Here is a 24116-nt window from a genome sequence, read left to right on the forward strand (position 1 = left end):
CGGGATGGGGCGCAGTGTGGCAGGGCAGGACTGCGCAGGGACGGTGGTCTGGCCGGGACATGGCACAACACATTAATGTGCTGGAACTCCGGGCTGTGCAGCTGGCATTAGCCAGCTTTCTGCCCCATTTGACAGGCCGGCATGTCCTGGTCCGGTCGGACAACATGGCCACGGTTTCGCAGGTGAACCACCAGGGGGGCACCAGGTCAGCACGGCTACTCCGGGTATCCCAGAGCCTGTTGACTTGGGCTTCTCCCCGTCTGGCCAGCCTACGTGCAGTCTATTTGCCGGGGGCCCAGAATCGGGCGGCAGACTTCCTCTCCCGACGGAAGCCTCCACCGGGGGAATGGCGGCTTCACCCCGAGGTGGTGGAGTCAATGTGGGGCCTCTTCGGCAGGGCAGAGGTGGACCTCTTTGCCTCGGAGGAGTCGGCGCATTGCCCCCTCTGGTTCTCCTGGGCAGAAGCGTCCAGCCCTTTAGGGCAGGACGCGCTGGCGCACGATTGGCCGGACAGGCCTCTTTATGCCTACCCACCATTGCCTTTGATTCTGCCGACACTCCAGAGGGTCCTTTTGCAGGGCCACCGGCTCCTTCTGGTGGCCCCCTTTTGGCCGGGGAGGCTCTGGTATCCACTGCTGCTCAGGCTCTGCTGCAGCACGCCATGGCGCCTCCCCGACAGGAGGGATCTCCTGTCCCAGCTGGGGGGTCAGATCTGGCATCCCGACCCCTCTCGCCTACAGCTCTGGGCTTGGCCACTGCAGGGCCCGACCCACTGCTGAGGGAGTGCACTACGGCTGTCAGGGGTACGGTCATGAGTGCCAGGGCACCATCGACCAGGTTGCAGTACGGAAACAGGTGGAAGCTGTTCTCCAACTGGTGTGCGGCTAGGGCCGTGGATCCAGTGCATTGTGCTGTGACCACGGTGCTGGAATTTCTGCAGTCCCTCCTGGATAGTGGCCGGTCGCACTCTACCCTGAGGGTCTATGTCGCTGCCATCTCCTCCCTACATGATAGGGTTGACAGCGCCACGGTAGGGCTCCACAGATTAGTGTCCCTCTTTCTAAGAGGGGCTTTGAGGCTGCGTCCCCCTACAGCCATGCGGTCTCCAGCATGGGACCTGCCGCTGGTGCTGGAAGCCTTGTCATCTCCTCCCTTCGAGCCTTTGGGTCAAGGGGGTTTGAAGTGGCTGTCTATGAAGGCTGCCTTTTTACTCGCCATAACATCTGCCAAGCGGGTCGGGGAGTTGCATGCCCTATCAGTGAGTGATACATGCCTGAGGTGGAACTCTGATGGCTCGGGTGTCACTCTATGGCCGAACGTTGCGTTCCTGCCAAAGACCCTGCCACGCAATCACCTTAACCAGCCCATCCAGTTAGCACGCTTTGACCCCCCTTCTGGGGAGGGTGGGTCTGAGCTGCTGTGCCCGGTGCGGGCCCTTAGGGCTTATATTTCTGCTACCGCCGGTATTCGCCAGTCGGAGCAGCTTTTTGTTTGCCATGGTGGCCCTAACAGGGGTCATGCTTTAACAAAGCAGAGGCTGTCCCACTGGATTGTGGAGACCATAACACACGCCTACGGGGCCAGTGGCCGCCCCCCGCCATCCAGGGTGAGGTGTCACTCAACTAGGAGCGTCTCCACATCATGGGCTGCCCTGAGAGGGGTGCCCCTGGGGACCATCTGTGCCGCGGCGTCATGGGCGTCGCCTAGCACATTCTCCAGGTTCTACCGGGTCAACGTTGCCACTCCCCATCCAATGGGCGTGGCCCTGATGCCAAGCTCTGCTTTCTCTGATCAGTAGGTGAGCACCTTGACTCTTCGTGACGTTGTTGGTATTGGCCATCCAGTGCTTAATGCACCGCCTCTGGCGGTCAGTAAGGATGAAATAGAACGCAGAGTTACGTATGTAACTCCGGTTCTATGAATCCTGGATGACCGCCAGAGTTACAGGTCACTCAGAAGTCTCGTGGTTCGCGAGAAGATTCTGGGAACAGATCCTCTGTCGACACCGGGCTATATAGCCAATCCGGTGTCACGAGGGTCACATGTGACCTTGTTGGTATAGGTACTCGAACTGCGCATGCGCGAGACGGATAAATCCAGTGCTTAATGCACCGCCTCTGGCGGTCATCCAGGATTCATAGAACCGGAGTTACATACGTAACTCTGCGTTCCCAACTAGTAGTGTGGTCTGAGGCCTCGGCCCTGGATATGTTGTTATAAAACAAATAAAAATGTGCTTACATATATTTTAAAATGTATGTGTACCAGTATGCAATGTATATTTGTACACTTGAATAAATAATCAAACGGAGAGACAGTTATTTAACAATATCTTACGAAATAAGAGATTGATTGAAATAAATGATAGTCTTACAAGCGGCCCTTTGAGGGGAAACATAATGCTTACGTAGCCCGGGGTGAAAATTAGTTTGAGACACCTGTTTTAGAGTATCATCTTGTGGCCCTACCACATGGGATCATTACCCAAAACGTTATGAGGACTGTCGTAAGTTTGGATGCCAATAATGAGAAGTAGAGTCAAGGTAAAGAGGTTACTAGAGGTATACAAATGTGATGAGACAGACCTCATCACCCAGGCGATGAGATTTAATATCTCGAGAACCCATCGTCCGATTTTGACGCTTGACCCCTCTGTTGGACAAGCCAAACCATCGAAATTGCACCATAATGTAGCGATAAAGACTGTTTAAAGGCTATTACTTCAAACGGGAACCCCTCTTGGTAAGTTAAACCAATGTAAACAAGGACGGATGGGCTCAAATGCCGCATACACTGGATTATTCACTTATGGTGGTGTTTCGCAATCAAATACAACCTTTATGACAAAAACAACTAATTTTGTTATGTTTATTTTGGTTGTTACCTCAAAAATTTAAGCTTGAAATTGATGTTCTGTTGGAGCCTCAGTTTTCAAAGAATACGTTTGTGTCGTGGGATTATCCGTAGGCCATTGGTTCCTAATGTCCAGATCATAACAGTATATTAAATGGAGTGAAAAAGTGTGCCATTTACATTTTTTGTATACTTTCATGCCCTGTTCAATCAGCCAATGTTATTGTCAGTAGTCCAGTCTTTAAGCTTCATAACTGCCAACATGTGAAAGTTGATAAGCCTTCAAATAAACACCCAATGAACATTAAAGCAGTACAATATTCCTATCAAAAAGTTGAGATTCCTACACTGTCCAACACGTAAATGGTTGACTAAACCATAGTTATAACAAGGCGTTTCATGATATCAAATGAGCAATGTGGCGTTTTCAGTTAAATTATCTTGTTAAATTAGACTATATGTTGCTTTAGTTGACAAAGCTAAACATGTCACATTTGTCTGTACCAATACTGCAACCTAGTGGAAACTCATAAATAACACATTTATATTGACCATCAATCATGATATTGTGCAGGAGGTGAAAATAAATAGAGAACGTGGTTTGATTTTTCCCCCTTTTTATTTGGAGAAAGTTTACCTTAAAAAAAAAAAGATTCCACTAGTCTTCACTTGAACATCACGAGTCAGAAAACAGCAGTGTGCGAGAAACAAAAACCAAATAAACCCCATGGAATTAAAAGCTTTGTACAGTATATGGTCATGTTTTCAAAAATAAAAACTGTTAAAAACAAAGCAACAAAAACGCACAAGTCTGAGTGAGTGAGTGTGAGTTTTCATGGCTGTACAACAACAGAGTCAACAGACAGTACAGTATACCGTCACACGCATACGAAACAGAACAGGACGTGGAAGATTGCCCTCTGGGACCACGAGTTGAGTGAAGGGCCGTTTTATTTTAACATTCGTGCCAGCGTTCACCGTCTGTAAAGTGTGGTGTTGTCGGCTTCCTCGGTTTAGCGTTTTGTTTCGTCTATCGAATCCTCTTCTGCTGGCGCGAGCGGTAGATGTCGTGCACGGGCGGGGCCACGGCTCCCTTGTCGTCCTCTTCGTCCGAGTCCGCGTTGGGTCTCTTCAGGGACTTGCCGCCGCCCGCGTGGTTCTCCATGGCTCCGTTGCCCTCGCCTCCTGCCGCGTCCGGCAGCCTGCCCGTGATCAGCTCCACCGCCGCGTCCACCGCTGCAGGGGTAGAGGGTTAGAGGTGAGCCACCATGATTATACAGGTGACGTATTATACCACCAGCTGTGAGTGTGATTAGCCGTTACAAGCCGTTTTGAAAATCAGCCTCTTCTGACATCATAGGTGGGTGTGTACACCTAGACGTATGACGGACAGATGAGCAACGTTTGCTACAGTCCACTGGGTAGGCTGGTAGACAGCACACATCTAGGTGGGCACGCCCACTTGTGACGTCACAAGAGGCCAATTTTCAAAGCAGCTCGTTACATTTAAAACAACAACCAAGTGAGCGGGAGAATAAAGGACATAAAGAGGATAACTTACTCTCAGGAAGTGTGCATCTCCTGAAGGTCTCCATGACTTCATCCACTTGGACGAAGGGACCCTGCGGCGAAACAAGTAGACTCATCAACGATACAATACAACATATGTTGACCCGCTTCCTTATCTCGTTGAGCCACCACCTTAGAGGGAGCCTAAAAGGATCATTGGGTGATTTTTCAACCTGGATCCTATTTTCGCCCATCATTTTGGGTCCAAGTGAATTATGTTAACAATCTTTGCACTCGGTCCAGTATTGAACAAGGCGCTGCAGCCGTAATGTGCAATAAAGGGCTGTAACGTAATCCTTTGGGGGCAATAGCGCCTTGTCAATGTAGGACCTCTAAAAGTGCTTGTTTTTGCCAATGACTGAATCGGATTATATTCTATAAAATTGGAGACATTTTTTTTTTGCTTGATTTGGTTTCGTTTGTTTATGTTGAGAATTTTCGCTAGTAAATGTTCCTATGTCATTACAGTCTCAATCCACCTTCAGCCAAATCTTTAAGGTAAACCCAAGGTACACATTCTGTCGTCCCACCCAACAAAGCTTTTCCTGCAAGGGTCTCTAGTGTTTCATCATGAAAACCAGACTCAAAAGAGAGATCAAGCGAAAGGCAAAGAAAAAAGTTGAATTACTCTCTAAGGATCCTTTCCATAATGTAATAATAAAATATGAACATATTAGACAATTATAACAAATGCAGCCAGTTTTCGCGGATTACGACTGCAGACTTTTTGTTGCAATACTGGACCAGTTTCCAAACTGCTTGTCCGCATTAGTCTTTTGGACCAAGACGATGGGGGGGGGGGGGGCAAAAAGGTACTGGGTTGAATAATCCCCAGGTCGTCCTTTAACAAAGCGCTGGCTTTACGAAAGACCTGGCTGGCAAAGTGTTGAACTCACAGAGAAGCAGCTGGGTGGAGGCAGGAGCTTCATGAGGAGCACAGCCGCCGGAGGAACGGGGAACACCCCTCCTGGGACAGGGTGCAGCCCCGGAGCTGCGGAGAAGAAGATCAGAGGAGCTTAAAATAAAAAAGATCAGTTTTCAATGGAAGGGAATCAAAGTGGACTTTGTGGGGCGACATGATCAGAATACAATTTGACATGCTCCGTAGTGTTGTTATTGAGCGTCGTGCACTACGCTAATGACACGCTTACTGCCGACGAGCCGCCGATGAGCTGACCGGGGCAACAAGAACAATAGGAATTTATCCCTGACATGCAGAAAGGACTTTCACTGTGAGGATGTATTTCCCCTTTTCAACAACTTTAGGGTGGTGGATAGAGAAGGGGTTACGTACGGGTGAGGTGCCTGGGCTGGAAGGGGATCATCTGATTGGTGTCGGGCTTGGGGTACTCGGGTTTGCGATCCGCCTCGTCCTTCTGGGCGGGCGTTGAGGGGGTCACCACCGCCTCCTGGAGCAGCGCTGCGTATTTCGCACGGGACACGTCCTTGGGAGGAAGCAAGCGTCATTAACACACGGTCATTGAAAAAAGCCGGCACCTACAGTCGAAGACGCAGGAGAACTTCTCTGGATGCGTCAGTCACAGCCTGGCTCTTTTGCACACCTTGTATCCCAGGGCTTTGAGTTCACTGCCGGAACAAGGATAGAGGTCCATGAACTTGTAGCGGTCGACCAGCAAGGCCGTCTCTTTGCCCTCGTACTCGTCCTTGAAGGCTGTGAAACGCCTGCGCTCCACCTTCAGAATACTGGCCAGGTCTCCGATGTTGCTCTCGAAGGCCAGGAAGCGAGCCCAGATCTCTCTGGAAGGGGAGCGACGGACAATGAAGAGCGGGGACGTCACGATCAACACATGGTTTTCACACAGGAACATTGGATTTACATTTCCCAGGAAATTGTTGTGAGAAAAAAAAATCCTACCCTGATTTCTCGGGGGACATGCTTCCTGAGGTGAGCACTCTTTCAAACAGAACCCGAGTGTTGTTGTCCTCTAGAAGGGAAGGTCACACAGAATAACAAGTCAAACACAAACAACAGGGACAAAACGCTGAGCCCTCTTTCTACAACAGGGTCATTGGGGGAAAGTGCTGCAATGCAAACCTACCGTTGAGATGGGAGAGATAATCGATATAGGCAAGAATGTACTCCGGGATGTCACCGTATTTCTTCAGACCAAGTTCAAATATCTTGAAGGCCACAGATTTATCCTTCAATGGAAGACAAGGTAAAACACAGAGTTACAGAGAATACCTTAAAACGCAACGACTGACCCACTGCAAGGCCACATGCGAGCGGGGACTTTTTGAATGCTTTGCGTCAGGATGTCCCTTCGGACTTCCCGGTCTCTTGTTCACCTTGCTACAGTAGTACTCCATGAGGGCCGCGGTCACGTAGACGTGGTGCCTCGTGCGGAGGTCCTCCCGGGCCTTCTTGAAGATGGTCCGGCCCATCTTGATGCCCTCCGCCCTCCTGGCGAACTTCATGTACTGGATGTACACCAGCGTGGGGTCGATGTCCTCGATGCCCAGCAGGCGGTTGTAGATGCTGTGGACCTTCTCGTGTTTCATGCGACTCTGATGGGCGAGAACACGTCAACGTGAGCAAAGTGAGAGGGACGGTCTGTGTCTACGTGCTCTGCCATCCGGGCGTTCGCCGACACCCACCTCCTCGTAGTCGGCGAAGGAGAAGTACAGCAGCATGTTCTTCTTGAGCAGGGTGCCGATGGCTCGCTCGTAGATGTTGGCCGCCTCGTCGCTGAACAGCTTGGCGTTGTTCATGTCCTACGGAGTCAATCGCAGAGAGTCAAATCTTGAATGGCAAAAAACTGGCAATTTCTTTTGTCCAAACAACCCCATAATAGATAAAGGGTTGGCGATTGGCCCGACATGGGCTCGGTCTGCTTGACATCTGTCAGAACAAGAGGAGGGGGGGGGGGGGTGCACGACATCTACCACTCGCGCCAGCAGAAGAGGATTCGATAGACGAAACCGAGGAAGCCGACAACACCACACTTTACAGACGGAGCAGATAAAAGCTTTGGTGGTCTCTCACCCCTTTCTCTGCGAGCAGTTTGCTGGACTGCTCCAGGTACTGTGCGGCCTCGTACCAGACGTCAGGGTGGTGGCCCAGCACCAGAAGGCACTGTTCATAGGCAAACATCACTGCATGAGGGGAACAGGAGAACAATCAGAGGACCACATCTATCGAGACCGACCGTTGTAATACCCTCGTGTTGGATAAGATCCTGGTGGCTTTTTTTATAGAACGAAATGACAATATCTATCATTATCTTTTCAGATGTACCAATCTATTATTTGTATTTATGCACACACACTTATCAACCATTTAGCAGGCAATGTTAAACAACGTAACCTAACACAGAGCCTTTTGGTGGTCATTACGCTACCCTGCCCTTTGTCACATCAACCAGAGGCTGGACCGCAGATGGGGCTGGCAGCGGGCCAATCACCTCTCTTTGTGATGAGGGTCTGGTCTTCTGTGCGCAGCGGGTTGCTCTTCTCCCACTGGATGTACTTCTTCCACATCTCCACCTGCTGCGCCTCCTGTGGAGAGTTCTGAGGGGGCACAGAGGGAGCGTTCCGATCCAGCCCCTTCATCACGGTCTCGTATTCCTGGAGGATACACAGCCGTTGATGTTACAACAATGGACGACGGCGGAGACGATGCAGCTACAGCAGATTGGTCATGGGACTGCATTCCGGTTGCGTTGGAGGTCCAACTGCTACACCTCACCTTTGCCACCCTCCTGGCGTTCATGTAGTCCCTGCTGCGATCCTCAATCATCTTCTTGGCCAGGTGTATGTTGATGCCCTGGTTATAAAGCACAAAAGGTCAGAGGTAATTTTGATTCAGGCCACTGCCCATAATCCATCCGAGGCTCTAGTAATATGTTTGGATATCGGTTCAGGCCGAGCTGTGGGTCAAGAAAGCCTGAATGCGCGTGTGTGTGTGTGTGTGTCCCTCACCTCCTCATATTTGCTGTAATCCCTCCAGAGCTGCTCGATGTTTATCATGGGATTGACACAGCCCCTCTGGTACACCCGCCGCACCGCTGTGATCCTCTGGTTTTCCGCATATGAACCCACCGCCTCGCTGTAAACACATAAACAACGTTAACCATGGCTGGAATTCGAAAACGTATGATGGGGCCGACTGAGCAATGAAAAATGCCAAGTGAACATTCGAGAGATTACACAGAAAATATGTTTTCTCTAAATGTACTTACACTCCTTTGAGGAAGTTGATATAGTCCACCCATATCTGTAGGAGAAGGTCATTGTTTACCAGTTAGTCAATTATTTTGACTTGCCAGTATCTTTTTACGATACATGCACCACATTAATGCACAGGTAGGGGTCATCATCATGCTCAAGGACGCCTAGTTAGTGTGGACATTGGGGTTCAAAGCCAGAACTTTTAGGCTGGGATTCAAACACCCTACTAACTAGACTGCAAATTCTTCAACAACGTGCACCATTAGGTCATAGTTCTTAGCAAAAGATTCTTACCTGGTAGGACATGATTTCCATGCCAATTTTATCAAGGGCAAAGTCATATGCTTGGGCCATCTTCTCCCTAGAGCAAACCAAACAAAGTACCATGTTATAAATATTATTGAATATCGGTTGAAGGGGCCTTCCTTCCTACACCATGAAACGGAGCAGCAGCTGGGACCCTCACTTGTAGCTTGGCAGCTTTCCTTTGGTTTCCCGTACATAGGCCAGGTAGCACTTCCAAAGATCGATGTGCAGGACTTTCATCAGACATCTCTGAAACAGCTGGAGAGCGGAGAAAGAGAACACGTACAAGAGACTTACACCATGAGAAGGGATCGTTGTGTTTATGTTCGATGACAGAATGTGACAGAATGTATAATTTATCAACAGAATTATAATTTCTCCTTTGTCCACGCTTTGACTACAGGAACTGATACCCTAAAGGAAAACACACCCCTTGATTAATTGGTTTTCCCCTATCCATTAATAAAGGTTCTATTGCAATTGAGAAAATGTAATTTGTATAAAAAGCTACCGTCGGTAGACCGTAGGCTTTGATATATTTAGTCATTACAAAACTGAAATTAATACAATTTCTATCTTCGGTTTTCAATGTAAAATGATACAATTAGAGCTAAGGCTACATTATGTTTATCATTTGGATACATTCGTCTGACCATTTTTGAATTCCATTGTTTAAGCATAAGTGCAAATTAATATGTTGTCATATTTGTGTGTATAGAAGTAGGCCCACTTGTAGATAAAAATGTTTTAAATAATTCTGGATTAAAACATTTCATACAGGTTTTGCCATTCGTGTAAGATAATGCAAGTGATCCAACAGATCCAGTCAAAATACAGGACGTTTATTCTCAATGATTCCAAGACATGGAAAGAAATAACAATCGACTCCATTCATAATAGTGCAATTAAAGTACAGGTTATTTATACAGCTACTATTGAAATCAAACAAACTTGAGATTGGTTTAATTATTTTTGTGCATGGTTGATTTACATAGGAAAATTTGATTAGATGGATGCAGTGATTGAAGAAAAGGAAAAGCAATCAGTGACCTAGGCGTCATGGGATTTAAAATGACGGTTGATTGACTTACCTTTTCTACCTTGTCATAGTTTTTTGCCTTGATCTGCAAATAAGAGTGTAGATGTAATGTTAATTCAGCCAGTCTCTCCAGAAATCATGTATCATAATGTACACATGCAAGTCACCACGTAAACACAAACAAACCCTCTAAGATCAACAAAGTGAATTTCACACAAGAATGACAAGCTACAATTTCAAGTTCAGGGTTTATTATATTTGGTAGTTATTGCACAATGCCCACAAACATACCCGTAAACCCTAGCTCATAAAAACAAATGTAATAAAAACAGGGAACGAGGAAAGAAAATAAATATTATGCCTCCTTATGATAAAGCATGTACAAAACGCTATTCCAGCTGCTAGTTCAGAGGTAACTGCTAAAATGAGGTTGAACTCAGAACAACATGGTGGCCTTGATCTAGGATAATAAAATCTGGCCAGCTCCGGAACATAAATACTTCTGCATAAATACACTACTTCTGTCTTCTGCAGTCGACGCAAAAATGGGTTTAGCCAGAACCATCAACTTGTATCACAATGTGCCAAAATCTGCCAACAAGCCACTAAACACCTAGTCAAACCAAATGAGCTGAAAATGAAACATTGTAATTAAAAAAAAGTTAGGCGTGAAGGCAAACCAATATTACACAAATTGCAAGTTATGAACCCAAGATTGATGACTTATGGTGGTTAAAGGATAAACAGCCGGCAGGAGCAGCCCATCCACATTAGTTGGATTCCCTTTACAAAATTAAATGGAAATATATCAGAACTGGAGCATTAATAATATGCCAGTTACATCTGAATGTCTGGAAACGGCATTTGACAGATATGCAACTGTTGAATAGTTGCAGTCAGTCTAATGCTGACAACCCCCTCTACAGTGATCAGGATAAACACTCAAAAAGGCTGCATATAAAATCATAGCTGGAAAGCAAGGTTTCTTGAATGCTGTGTGTATAACATTCACAGGTAAGGAAAAAGCCCTCCATATCACGGTAAAAGCATTTTGATAAGCAAATCTCAATCACCAAATAAATCTATCAAAAAATATTAAAATGCATTGTAGCTGCTTTTGATTTGGTTGGGAATGCTAGCTTCAACTTGGAAATGACTAAATGTGACCCAGTTGGTCATGTGCCTGCACAAGGCCAGTCTATTTCACAGCAGCGCATCTAGGTGAAAGAACAGCAGCCAAGCAGAAGGGATAGACCAGGAGAGGAAACGTATGTCAAATGGATGTGTGTCAAATCAATGAAACAGCCAATGTAGTATAACTTAATTAAAAAAAAGACAAAGATGCAATAATTCACAATGCACGTTTTCTATTGTCATTTTTTCTTTTCGTATTTTATTACATAGTATGTTCTTAAAATCATCCTCTTGACATGGTAGCACTAAACCGCCTTGCAGAAACAAGAGCCATAAGCGGTGGCACTGAAAAACAAACTGGGTTAGAATAAAACCCCAAACCACAACAGAAGGAAACGGAAGAATAGTAGAGTCACTAACCACCCAAACCGAGAACGCAATTGTTTGGGGGAAAAAAAAAAAATCTATCCATCAAGTTATTTTTAAATCAACTGTTTGTCTGTTCTGCAATACTCCAAATGACCCTGCAAAAAAATGGCTGCTTTAAAAATAGCTAAAAATAGATGATCCCTCTCTCGCACTCATACGGCAGTGATTGGATGCAAAATACTGTAGTATAAAATTTGAATGGCTCTACCAAGATGAGAAATTGTTGGGACTTCCCTATAAGTAATGACAAGTTCAACAACTCTTCCTTGTGGCATGGAGGAAGGCATAACAAACTTGGATCATCACCATTAGGGGTTGAGGAAGGATAGTGGAAGAAAGTAATCCGAAAAAATAAATCCCATGGGCCATTTAGAATACCTCATTAAGAAACAATGAGTTCACCTCACCAGGCATCTTAAGAATTGTTGAGAATTACTTTGCATGTTGACACACCCAATTCCTCCTGGGGTGTAGGTGCAAGGATTTGCCCAATGCATGTTGTATTAACCCAAAGTAACCGAACAAACAGAGCAATAGAAGCAGCCCACAAAGAAATCTGATGGATGGGGCAAACCATAGGGAAAAAAAAATCCTCTGGATTATCCTACCTTTAAAATCATCCAGCCTTTTAAAAACTAACCTCGAAACATGTTTAAGAAAATTGAAATTGCCAAAAAAAAAAAAAAAAAGATTGGCTATATGCCTTGCTCTGTGTAGGAGTTGGATTATTTTAATAATTATGGGGAGCCTAACTCAATGGGTTAGTTTCTCATAATTTAAGTTAAAAAGGGCATGACCCGTAACGTAGCCAAACATACTTACCAAAATTAAATTACCCTATTAAGTCACATATTGTTAGTCACAATATTGGAACGTATACAGGTTAACAATTCCCTATTTTTCTTTTATATGCCGATTTGGTTTGGGTAACAATTTGCATAGCCTGGACCAGGGTGTGGCTACCACTGAATAGTAATTTAAATTAACCCATCCTACTCGTCATTTGTTCTGGTCTCTTGAGCAAACTATTTGAAATCTGTGTCGTACCATATAAAAAAATAAACTGAAGGGCTTCATGATGGGACTTAAAATGTTTGTATTGAATCCAGCGAACTGTAAAAACTGATAGTCTTAAAGCTGCTGCTGCTACATGAAATCAAAAAATATTGAAGCTTAGGGAAAGATGTAGGGTGGTAAATGGTTAATTCTTCAAAGGGGGATTACTCAAGGGGTGGGATAAACATGTTGGTCACACAACACCTGCCGTTTTATAATGTATTTGTTTAAAACAAAAATGACTCCAAAGAAATGACACAGGAGGCAATAAATTGACACGACAAGTGAATAAAAGGCTAATGCACTCCAATACCATTAAAATTATTTTAATACCGTTGCAGATCAAACATGCAACAAATGCATTTTACCCCATTTGAAAACGGCGCATAATGTATTACTATATTTGAATTCTGGAAACAAAAGCAGTATTTTCTGAAAAAGAAAATGTTGGAGCCACCCATTTTTATAGCCACAATCCTTAAATTAATTGTAATGCTCATATTAGTCACTCTCAACACATCACAAAAACTAGTAAGTTTACCAGTTAATAAGCAAATAAATTACCTTATTCTATTAGTAAATCAAAATCGTATATCAATTTAAGAATTGTGGCTTTAAATACCTTCTTATTTACGTGTGAAAGTCACATTGTTGATCATGTCAGAATACCAAGCCATTCACACAAAGTTGTAAAAATAAAAGCGTATTAACCTCTGCTTCAATGAATAGCTTCCAGAATCTGCCAGAACTGGGGAACTGGGTGACAAGTCGCTCATATGTCTTCCTGGCTTTATCTATGGGCTGGTTCTACAGGAGGAAAGTGTATTGACATTGGAACTAGGTTAAACTTACCCAATCACTCGGAGGTGGAATAGATGCAATGTTAAAACACTTCATCACCATGACAATTTATAGCACCCTTTTTTCCCCTCCCACCCGCCCCAAAACCAAATGAATTAAACCCGGGAGTGCAACCCTGTGTCACTAAACCTGTGCTTCTCGAATCAGAATGCTCCATGCGTCAAGGTCATATGGGTTTTCTTCCAACTTCTTCTCTGCCTTCTTCACCTTCTCCGGAACATAGTCTCCTGCTCCCTGCAAGAGAAAATGGAAAGAGAGATTATGTTTTTTGTTGGTACCAAACTAGGGCCAAGCACGCTCTGATTGGAGTGTTTGGTCGTTGCAGCCAATTCCGTCTGTGGCCCAACTAGTCTTTAAACAAGGCTGCAAAAACAATCCTATAGTTAGGCCAAGTACTAGGATTACAGGGGACGGCCTTATGACCGGACCCTGCGGATTGCAGCGCGACAGCCATGCAAATTTCAACATGCTTCTTTGAGACAATAGGCTTCATCATGGGACTGCAATCTGGTCAATCTTTAAATTAGTGTTACAACGTAGATGGTACGATGAGTCTGACTTAACAGGTCTTCCAGGGCCCACATTACACTTGCAGCCATGTCCATGAAAGAGTGAAAATGATCCGACATACAGATCAATGGTTAAATACGAAAAGGGCATGGGAACAAGATGCCGAGTGGCTGTTAAATATGCTCACGTTACTTTATTTGCTATACATCCAGCCTTGCCGAATCATCATTAGTTACACCGAAGATGTTGAGGGACAGTCAGTCCAGTTATTGGTTTACATTTCGAAGGAAGGGTTCGACATATACAACCAGGGATAGACCCCGTGAATAATTGCCAAATCGCAAACATTGTGTTGCATAGAAAGTAACATTAACTATTAATCGATGAGAAAAACAATTGAGATTGACATTTCGACTTTGATTGAAGGGTACAAATGATCCATCAAGTGTTTACTACCACCAGCAAATATGAACAATGTGTGTTGTTTGCTTGTACGCTAGCAATACGGAGGCCTCGTTGACTGCAGTGCAAGCGAGGCACTAGCATGGCTAAGCTAAGTCATGCTAGCCTTAGAGTTGATCAAGAGTAAGGAACTGAACGTTTGTATACGACATACCTGATCAGCTGCTCCTTCGGCGGACATGGCTGAGTCTATGATCTAATATAATGGCAACTTGATTCAAACACAATATACAAGGCTTTACGAAATGTTTAAAACTGTAGCATAGCTCAAAACGGGCACAAGTCAGTTGCCCGCAGAGCGCGCCTGGTCGTCCTCTCAAAATGGCGTAGTCTGGACTTCCTTTTACCATGGATGTGTCCAAGTGATTTAGTATAAGAAGGTTATTATAACAACCACATAGTCACAGCATGTTGCCTGAATCCCATTAAAATGAAAACAATAAATAAAGACAGTTTTTATTCAATTGTTATCAATTATTATAACCAAGCCAACTTGTTGATAAATGTGGAGGCGTAAATAGTCGGACATTCTTAGTAAAATTATGCAAAAGTGGCACTCTTCGCAATAGTTATTTACATTGAGTTAATTTGCTGTGTAGGATTTAGCCATGTAGACTTTACAACCGCGGAAATAGAAAAAGCATGTTTATCTAGAATGATGAACTTAAAAACTCAATTTATTAATTATTGAAATGCGATTATTATCATATTATCCTAGTCCGTCAAATACAAATTACCAGATTTTTGGAATTTGTATTTAATTGTCAATACACAGTTTACATAAATACTCATTTACTCTTATCTGTCAACAGAGGGAGACAAATGATACCGTCATCCGCCGTGATTTGCGTTTGCGCTTGTGTTGTTAAGACTAAAGCAACAGACCATGAAGGAGAGTTTATCTTACACCTAATACTGCTGTTAATACAAATAGCCTAGAAGTACTAATAATAAACCGAAAAATATTATTTATTCTAATAATGATGAGAAAATGTTGTTGGGCTATTGTTTTGCTGTATGAAATTAATGCAATTAGGATGATCCTGAAGGTGCCAACAACTGGACTTCGGGGGACACCACAGGTGACAAATAGCCAACATATCATTCAAATATTTAAAGAAGACTTGCTCAATTTCGAAAGCTAGTTTGGTGCAGATGTTGTGAAACATGTTGAATGGCGAGCCGTCGGGGTGTCTTTGGATGCAAGGATCATAACCATGTCAGTAGGTCTATAAGTAGGCCTAACGCATGTGTGAAATGGATCTTTGCCTTTTCTCAGACCCTAAATGCTGGCCAAGGTAACATGATGGTGCATAGGTTTGGCATTCCTAGCATTGATAATGCTATAAACGGGTGGGTTCACGTGAATCCACCAGTTGCCATGCAAGCTGACCAAAGCAAGTGGAACTCTGGCGGTTGGCTCAGCAAATGTCAACAAACAGTTGTCTGCAGAAAGATTAGGTTACTGCTGACCAGTGTTATTGGTCTTCTCAGACACTGGGGGATTATGGTTGCCTTTATGTGAGCTGGGTGACAACAGACTTTCAGGCCCAATCAAACATTTTTTTTTCCTACAGGCTACCATCTCTGTTGATAAAAATAACATAAATCGCACTTCGTCATTTGTTCGAAGCGTCAATATTTCCCTTTTTTGTTCTTAAATATATATTTATAGGGTCAGTGTTTAATGCGTTGTTGTATTTCTGTGATGTTTTGGTTACAAATTCTGAGCCACAAAAGCAATTCAAACACCCATAGCCTACACTGCATTGAATGAATGTATTTCCTTATTCTATTATTATAATATCCATTTTTCCTTTAGAACGCTCTAACTTAACCCTCGTCACTCATTATGTAGCCTCGATTTACAATCTCTCTGTAAATTAGGATATATTGTTTTTACTTTAAATAAAACCGAAACTCTGATTTATGTATTGTTATATTCCTAGACAAACTGTTGTAATCAAAATGTAATCTGTATTTTCTACTGTTTGATATAGAAATGTAGGCTTTGAAAGCACGATTACTCCTCTATTCGATTGCTCTGGTCTGCCCTATGCCGTCAAAGAATCACAAACACTTCGCACGCAGTCGCGAGAGAAAAGGGACATGTTGGAAACTGACAGACCCGCGTAACCGTTCGTTTGGGGGGTGCCGCACACCCTTTCAGAGATGGGCTACTTTGCCCTAAGACGCATGAAAATGAACTGAAGAGTGAAGCTACTATCTGGGCAATGTGTGGTTTGAATGGACATTCATATGTATGAGTTATTTGAAGTTTAAAATGTGGGCGATGGTGGTGTTATCGAGAGCCAGCTCTCCCTTCCCTTCGTTTAGGACAAGATGGCAGCAATGCAGGCACACTGTGCATGGTATGGCTTCATAAGTCCATAACATGTTCAGAAAAGACCTGGATTATACCCATTGTGACTCTATGTGAAGGTGAGTTTGAAACAGATGTTTTTAAGGATAAGGCTAATCATCAAGGTTTAATGGAAGCTCTACTGTAAAGTTGTAACAAAGTTGGCTGCTGCACAACGTTAGCTTGATAAGATTACAACTGGACATTGCATTTCGTTATGTGAGTTGAGATAACTTTGTTTCAAAGAACCACTTCCTCTTCCTTCTGTCTGGAAGGTATTTCTAAAAGAAAAATAAGAATAAAAAAATGTTTAAAGTCGTGAACGGTTGTATTCTGAACTGGTAGTTAGTTGTCTATCACCTGACTGAGTTATGTTATAAGAACAATCATAGCAGCACATTGTTATTAGGCTATTATATCAGGACAATTTTTACAACATTAACGATATATACGATTATAATATACTCTCTTAATTCATTTTGATCCATGCATCCCAATAGATCACATGAAAACGCTGGAATTGTAATTAAACATCCTAGCACATGTTATAAAGATACGATACAGTTTTGCGTTGTTGTACCTCTTGTACATTGATATGCGTCATGTTACAAATGGGAAGATCTTAAGTCGTTGTTATGGAGAGGCGAATATAATCCTTGACTCTCTGTATGAATAATAAGTGAGCTGGGGCTCATCTTCTACTTGACAATAACAGTAACTTACGTCCGCTATCGTCACAGCTATTCCGTGAATTGATCCGCTTAACTTCCAAATGTCTAATGTTCACCCAAAGAGGCATTCTCTAAAACGATACTTTTCCCGATACTTCCAGTGGTCCTAGTTGTATCGTTTTAATGTTTTAAGCGACTCTCACGTATCTAACACTGTTGCTTAAAAAAAGTAACACAAACTCCACAGTTAAGCCTTGCATTAATTACTCGTTTTAAGGACTGTACCAATTCATCAAAGTACGAAAGTACAAGTTGTTGTAATGTGGTTGGGCTTTTGTTTATTTTCGTCCTATCCAAATTAATACCTTGACGGTAGCGTTTGTTGGGTTTGTTTTCACATGAGAGAGGTAATGGAATGGTGTCTATTTCGGAGGATTGTTTGAGTGAGGCCCTCTCCCATCTGTTCAACACGTGTTATATGATAAACCTCAACATCGCCACAAAAAGTCTTAATTTCTATGCTTGACAGATCAGCCGAAGCCAGAATAGATTTAACAAGTTTAGTAGAGCAACGTTCATTTATTTTTTATTTAGAATGCATGAAGTGTATTTCAAATGTACAATATACCAGTTTTAAGGTCATTTTTTATTTAGTTTATTTTACGATTTGATTGTTGATTATTCAACAGTAAGGCAATTCAATACCGATAGGATAATTTTCCACATATAGCATCTTTTATTGAGGGTTCAGCAGAACCGTAGCTATCCTAAAGCCTATAACATATGGTTAGTACTTGGCCACTCGATATATCCTACCAGGTATGCCTTGCCGTGAGTGAAGCCCTTCGAAATCAGAGATGTGTCATAAATTCACTGTGAATACATGTAGTCACATGTATATACATATACCCTATGCAATTATAGACACTGAAACAATGCAACTATTGCATGTTAGAGCTAATGGCCGTGGCTAAAAGTTAATGGAGAACAAATGTAATTCTGCATTGCTTCACTTACAGACTGTCCGGGCCAACTGCGCAGCATTACATTGTTATAACATTAGGCAGTGTAGACACGCATTTAAGTGCTTAAGGTTAAAGGAAGGAGACAGACAATGTTGGATACAAGAACCTTAGAATTATTTATTTGAGTGAACTGAGCAGATGAGTTAGTGTGCATTTATTGGGAGTACCCCGAAACACAAAACTCTCCCTGCATCACAACGAACTAATGATTAACTAAATTCGAGGCAAATTCATTTTACATAACTGGAAGGACTGGAAGTTCTGTAATTGGACTAGCCAACTGTTGTATTGCTTCTCCCTGACATTTTCTAAAGGGAACAGAATGTCAAAAAATATATTACCCAAGCTCACTTTCATTTTTGTTTTGGCTTATATAGGAAGAGTCCACACATGTACCATTTTCCGTCATTTTCTTTGAAGAGAGTGCGGTTTGGGGTATCCTCAAGCATACTGAGCAGTTCATTTTCTTCCTGTTATTCAATGATCCCATCATTCAGTGGTGATGAAATGGTGTGCCCTTAATTCCACTGCCGACACAGTTGAGCGAAGCATAGTTTTCGTTTCTTCTTTTTTAATGACATAGCATTTGTTCGTTGTCAACAGGTGTCCCTTTTGTTTATTTTTCTCTCAGTTTAGTCGTGAGGTGCTCAGGGTGAAAGGGCAACCACGTGCAATTACTTAGCAGCTCAAGGCTGTTGGGTAAAAAAAAAAGGCCTTCAGCTTAGAAGGACGAAACATAATACCACAGGAGGAGCCTGAGGCCCCCCCTAGAGGAGTATCAAGCATCAGGTAGTAATAATGTCATGGTCTAACTGATAACAGCTGCCATTTGTCAGCCTTTTCATTAAGTAACAGGTTCTACACTCTGTAAATATATTGAATCACCAAACCGCCTTCTAAACAATGAAATGAATATTGTGCACCTTTTAGGCAGTCTCCTAATCCCCACATCATTCTCAGCACATGCTGTGCTGTTTGTTAGTCAACATCAACATTATCACTTGAGCTAGTGGGAATAACAATGAAAGAAACTAGGACATCTAGATGGGTGCTTATTTATTGTTTGAATAAACAAAATGGTTATCCTACTAGCCATTAACATGCATTAAGAGTTATTGTATAAGAATGATTTAATCGGTTTAACAATACATCCTTCAGGTTTATTTAACAAAGTGCAAAATTCCAACCGTAAGACATATTGTCTTTGTATGACATTTGAACTTCGTGACAATGTTTGCGCCAAGGTTGCAACTGTGGGTTGTGTTGATGACATTACTGATTGGTTTTACCAAGCAGAGGTTTAGATGCAGTACTGTGAATCTACCTGTCTGCTGCATTAAGTGTTCATAATCAAAGTGAGGCCCGGTAAACTCTCCTCTAGTAATGCATGAGGCTAACATGCAGAGAAAGGCCAGTGCTTGTGTGAAGACCATTAATTCCATGCTTTGCTGATGAGTGGGTTTAATTAGTGGAAGACCTACCCTTATCAACATCAGTGAAGAAAAAGGGTGCTACTTATTGTTCATGGGCCCCGAGGGATATCGAAGATTCTGAGTTGACTGTTAAATCAAGGAATTATAATAATAAAGTCTGTACAATGGTATGCATTGTTTGGAGCAACTCTCAAAGGTACACATATTTCCTGGCATTACTGGACTACTTTATGCTACTACAAGCACATTTTCTTTTGATGCAACATGAATATATATGGGGACAGTTTGCAGCAGGCCAGTCAAGTAGCTCATAGCCTGTTCTGTTTACTGTCCTGTAAGAAAAAGCTGCCTTTTCTCACTGAACACACTATATGCAACAGCATAACATCATAAAATTAGTTCGTTTTTTATTCTTAGCCCGAGCTCAGTGTTCGACAAACTCAGAGGTATTCAATAGCTTGCTTTTTGTCCTTCATTTAATCTATTGCCCTCCCTTTTAATAAACTTTTGCAATGTAATTAGTGGAGATATACAGTACTACGGATTTGCACAAACCATCAATCATAGTCTTAAGTGTTCAAAATTAGAGATCCCTAGGAGTCTCTCTGTGTTCTAGTTTGAGGCTTGCTTTGTTTCTAAATATAGTAATCTGGATGTAGTGTTGATTAAAGTGGTAAAGACCTTTGGGAGGAGATGCTTTAATGTCATTGAATGCTCCCCAAATTAAGAAGTAGTAGGTATTGGGTGCCAGGCTTCGGCAGGGTTGCTGACTACAGCCTGAAGCTTTCAAATCCAAATGGCATTCCTATCCTTTCCTTCTGTCTTTTTTCCCCCTGTAAGTGAACAGGCAGGTAATCATGATACAAAATGTTTTGATACAGAGGGAACCAACCCCGTTAGTCATGGTAACCAGGTTGCGGTCGTAATTGCACAGCTGAGGAATTAGCATAGGCCTACTTATCGCATTTCGCATGGCTACAGGTAACCGGGTTACGGTAGCAGGTTGGAGAAGGGACAGGCGGACTATGTTTTGGACGGATATTCAGGCTCTGTAATAAAACATGAACCTGTTCCCATTGTAGAACACATATTTATCTTTTTATTTTTCTAACTTAACCTCAGCTTGATGAGAGTGATACAATGGATCAATAGTTGTTGACTAATTTAGTTGGGCTGATAAACAAACACAAACGATTGCATACAAAACAAGACTTGTTATTTTTGGCCATATTGGCCATCTCTTCATCATGCTTTTTTCTCTTTCTTTTTTTGTTTTGTCTAGAGCTCTGGAGTGGGATGCATTGGAACATTGGAGGAAATAAACGTAAAAGGTCAATTTTTTGATTGTTTCAAAGTTTGTAGGAGTTGTTAAAAAAATAAACTTTAGCACGAAACCTGAGCAGGGCCATTTGACATCCTAAAGTGATTAAAACGTGCAGTTAACATTTGTGAGGCACTCGAAGATAAATCTACCTTGTCGGTATTATCTTGAGATTTTACTAATGGTGTTGTTATATTCTCTTCCCTTCACAGGTATGGCCTCACAAGTTTTGGTCTACCCACCACACATTTATCAAACCCAGACAAGTGCCTTTTGCAGTGTGAAGAAACTCAAAGTCGAGCCGAGCAGCTGTGTTTACCATGAGAGGGCCCACCCGTGGACTTATCTGAACGGCAGATCCATCGGCATCGCACAAGCAACCAAACAAGCCCGCTCACTCGTGAGCCGAGAGCCGGCGGTGAGCGCCAGAGTGCGTGGTGGACAACAGCACCCGGTGCAGACAGTGGTGGTACGCGGAGTAAAGAGGAAGCCGGCCGGTGAGAAGGAGGGGAAAGGCCCAGCCGAGGCTCAATTGCCCCAGGACGCAGACTTTGTCCCGTCGCAGGGTCAGCGGACACAACAGACAGAAACAGGAAGGGTGGGCAGCAGTGGAGCAGCAGGGGCAGGAGGAGGAGGAGGAGGGGGAAGGGGAGAGGGCTGCCGAGAAGGCGGAGGCGGGGGCGACGTGGAGGAGGAAGGTGACGGGGAAGACGAGGACGGTGGAGGTTTGAACACAGCGGATAGCTTCCAGCGATGTGGGTTGAAACGTAAAAGTGAGGAGCTAGGAAAGCAAGGGAGCGCCATGCAGATAGTGGAGGAACTGTCTATGTTACCTGCCATGTTGCAAACAACGAATGTCGGGAATGCAGCCGGGCCTACGGCTGCAGCAGTTGGCGGGGCAGGGGCGGGGGTGCCCACAAAGCAGGTTGGCGGGGCAGGCGCAAGTGGAGGGGATGGGGACTACCAGTTGGTAAAGCATGAAGTCCTGTGTTCCATGAAGAACACCTATGAGGTGCTGGATTTCCTGGGCCGGGGCACATTTGGTCAGGTGGTTAAGTGCTGGAAGAGGGGCACGGGTGAGGTGGTAGCGGTGAAAATCCTCAAGAACCACCCGTCATACGCGCGGCAGGGCCAAATTGAGGTGGGAATTCTAGCCCGTCTCAGTGGGGAGAACGCAGACGAGCACAACCTGGTGCGAGCCTTTGAATGCTTCCAACACCGCAGCCACACCTGCCTGGTGTTTGAGATGCTGGAGCAGAACCTGTACGATTTCCTGAAGCAAAATAAGTTCAGCCCTCTGCCCCTGAAAGTGATCCGGCCTGTGCTACAGCAGGTTGCAACCGCCCTGAGAAAACTGAAGAGTATGGGCCTGATCCACGCGGACCTCAAGCCCGAGAACATAATGTTGGTGGACCCTGTGAGGCAGCCTTACAGGGTGAAGGTGATCGACTTCGGCTCGGCCAGCCATGTGTCCAAAGCGGTGTGCTCCACGTACCTCCAGTCCCGCTACTATAGGTGAGTTGGGGAAACTTTGGATACGAGGGGTTACGGGTGAAGTTCATTTTAGGTTTTACTCATGTGTTGTGACTAATGAGTAAAGCAGAGTTGTATATGTCCTACCAAGGCAGAGCAAGGAAGTCCCACGCCGCACAACATCCTGCCCCCTGTAGTAGCCCAATACCATCTGTGGCTCCTAAAACATTGACCCCTGCAGTGTTTGCTGACAGGGAATACACTGTTTGTGTTCCTGCAGCTTGGGAACGGAAACCAATGGTCAAAAACATACTTTGACACAATGACTAAAGTCCATGACTGCTGGTAATGAATCAAACAAAGCACAGCCTTGAGAAATGCCCATGGTTTTGTCATTTAGCCATCCTAATTTGCAGTAGAATTACATTAGTCCATTACCAATGTACTAGATGTAATGCAGGACCTCGGAATCTTATTTTTACTTGGCCGAATTTCTTGGATGAGCGTATGGAAAATTGTGATTTATGATATGGAAAAACTGATCTAGTTTATAAGAAAATAGGCCTGCAGAACTCTAAACCGTTATGCAAGAGGAAGAAGCGACCCAGTTCAGTCTCTGGTTTGTCTCTGCAGAGCAGGGCTGAATGTGAGGTGAGCACGATGTGAAGCAGTCTTTACAGTCTAGTGCTCAAATGGTCTCCATAGATGACTTACCGCCTTTGCTGTTGTTCTGTAGCCATCCTCATTAAGAAGTAAATGACTTCAAGACAGTCTTATCATTGGGAGGAACGCATACTCCCCCTCTCTTAAGCAAGAAAGGTCATGTATATTTTTGTTGCACAGTATACAAGATGAAAATGTGAAATTCTAATGTGATTCATGTATCCGTTACTGGCTACAGTCACCAGCACCACTGTAAAAGTTTAGTAAAGACCCCCTTGTCGGGGGTAGGGTCAAAGTAATTTAAACAATTCTTAATCGTAAAACAATTCATTCACAAATGTCCAGGCTCCAATTGTACACCTGCCACCAGCCAATGAGATATACATTTCACCAATTTGCAGGAAAATGTCAAAATTACCGGTCATTATTGCTTGAGTGTTTGATTTTTCCAATCTGCCAGGTAAAATACTAAATTTGACATAAACTGATTTTGGACCATTACAAAATGTCAATCATAATGAAGAAAAACCTGAAAATCTTGTTGTTTAATATTGTGTTAGATGCCGGCTCTTGTTGGCTATAGTACAAAATAATTTGCACCAGAATGTACTGTATACACAGCAGTGGCTGCCTGCTCTCAGGTCCCCAGGCCTCATCCTGCAGTTTCAAAGGTTAGCTTTGGTCATGCTGAAGGCTTAATTTAATGTGCGTCATCCAATTCCAATCCTGTGCCCCATGTCATCAGTAGCGGATGGAGA

The 24116-nt window shown here is 43.7% G+C and overlaps 2 protein-coding genes across 8 annotated transcripts in view; one reads left to right on the plus strand and one right to left on the minus strand.

Moving 5' to 3' along the window:
• Positions 1 to 3452: 3452 nt before the first annotated feature.
• cstf3 (cleavage stimulation factor, 3' pre-RNA, subunit 3) lies at positions 3453 to 14752 on the minus strand. The gene is made up of 20 exons (XM_030377152.1): positions 14565 to 14752; positions 13568 to 13672; positions 13289 to 13384; positions 10011 to 10043; positions 9080 to 9177; positions 8908 to 8974; positions 8625 to 8659; positions 8365 to 8491; positions 8132 to 8209; positions 7848 to 8010; positions 7430 to 7539; positions 7042 to 7158; positions 6733 to 6951; positions 6483 to 6585; positions 6299 to 6368; positions 5985 to 6180; positions 5717 to 5867; positions 5319 to 5413; positions 4415 to 4475; positions 3453 to 4089 (listed from the first exon to the last, which is right to left on the minus strand). Exons 1-20 carry the CDS (start codon positions 14589 to 14591, stop codon positions 3884 to 3886), a joined length of 2157 nt encoding a protein of 718 aa, XP_030233012.1. The 5' UTR covers positions 14592 to 14752; the 3' UTR covers positions 3453 to 3883.
• A 1725-nt stretch (positions 14753 to 16477) lies between these two features.
• hipk3b (homeodomain interacting protein kinase 3b) overlaps positions 16478 to 24116 on the plus strand; it is a 37242-nt gene continuing 29603 nt past the window's right edge. For 6 of the 7 annotated variants that reach the window (XM_030377366.1, XM_030377372.1, XM_030377368.1 and 3 more), the window contains exons 1-2: positions 16478 to 16852; positions 21435 to 22737. In XM_030377366.1, the coding sequence (XP_030233226.1) occupies positions 16780 to 16852; positions 21435 to 22737 (1376 nt within the window). In that variant the 5' untranslated portion in view covers positions 16478 to 16779. Of the gene's footprint in view, positions 16853 to 21183; positions 21233 to 21434; positions 22738 to 24116 lie in introns of all 7 variants that reach the window. The other variant, XM_030377371.1, reaches the window with a different exon arrangement.

This window comes from Gadus morhua, chromosome 14, assembly GCF_902167405.1.
Source record: "Gadus morhua chromosome 14, gadMor3.0, whole genome shotgun sequence".
In the NCBI taxonomy this organism is placed as follows: domain Eukaryota; kingdom Metazoa; phylum Chordata; class Actinopteri; order Gadiformes; family Gadidae; genus Gadus; species Gadus morhua.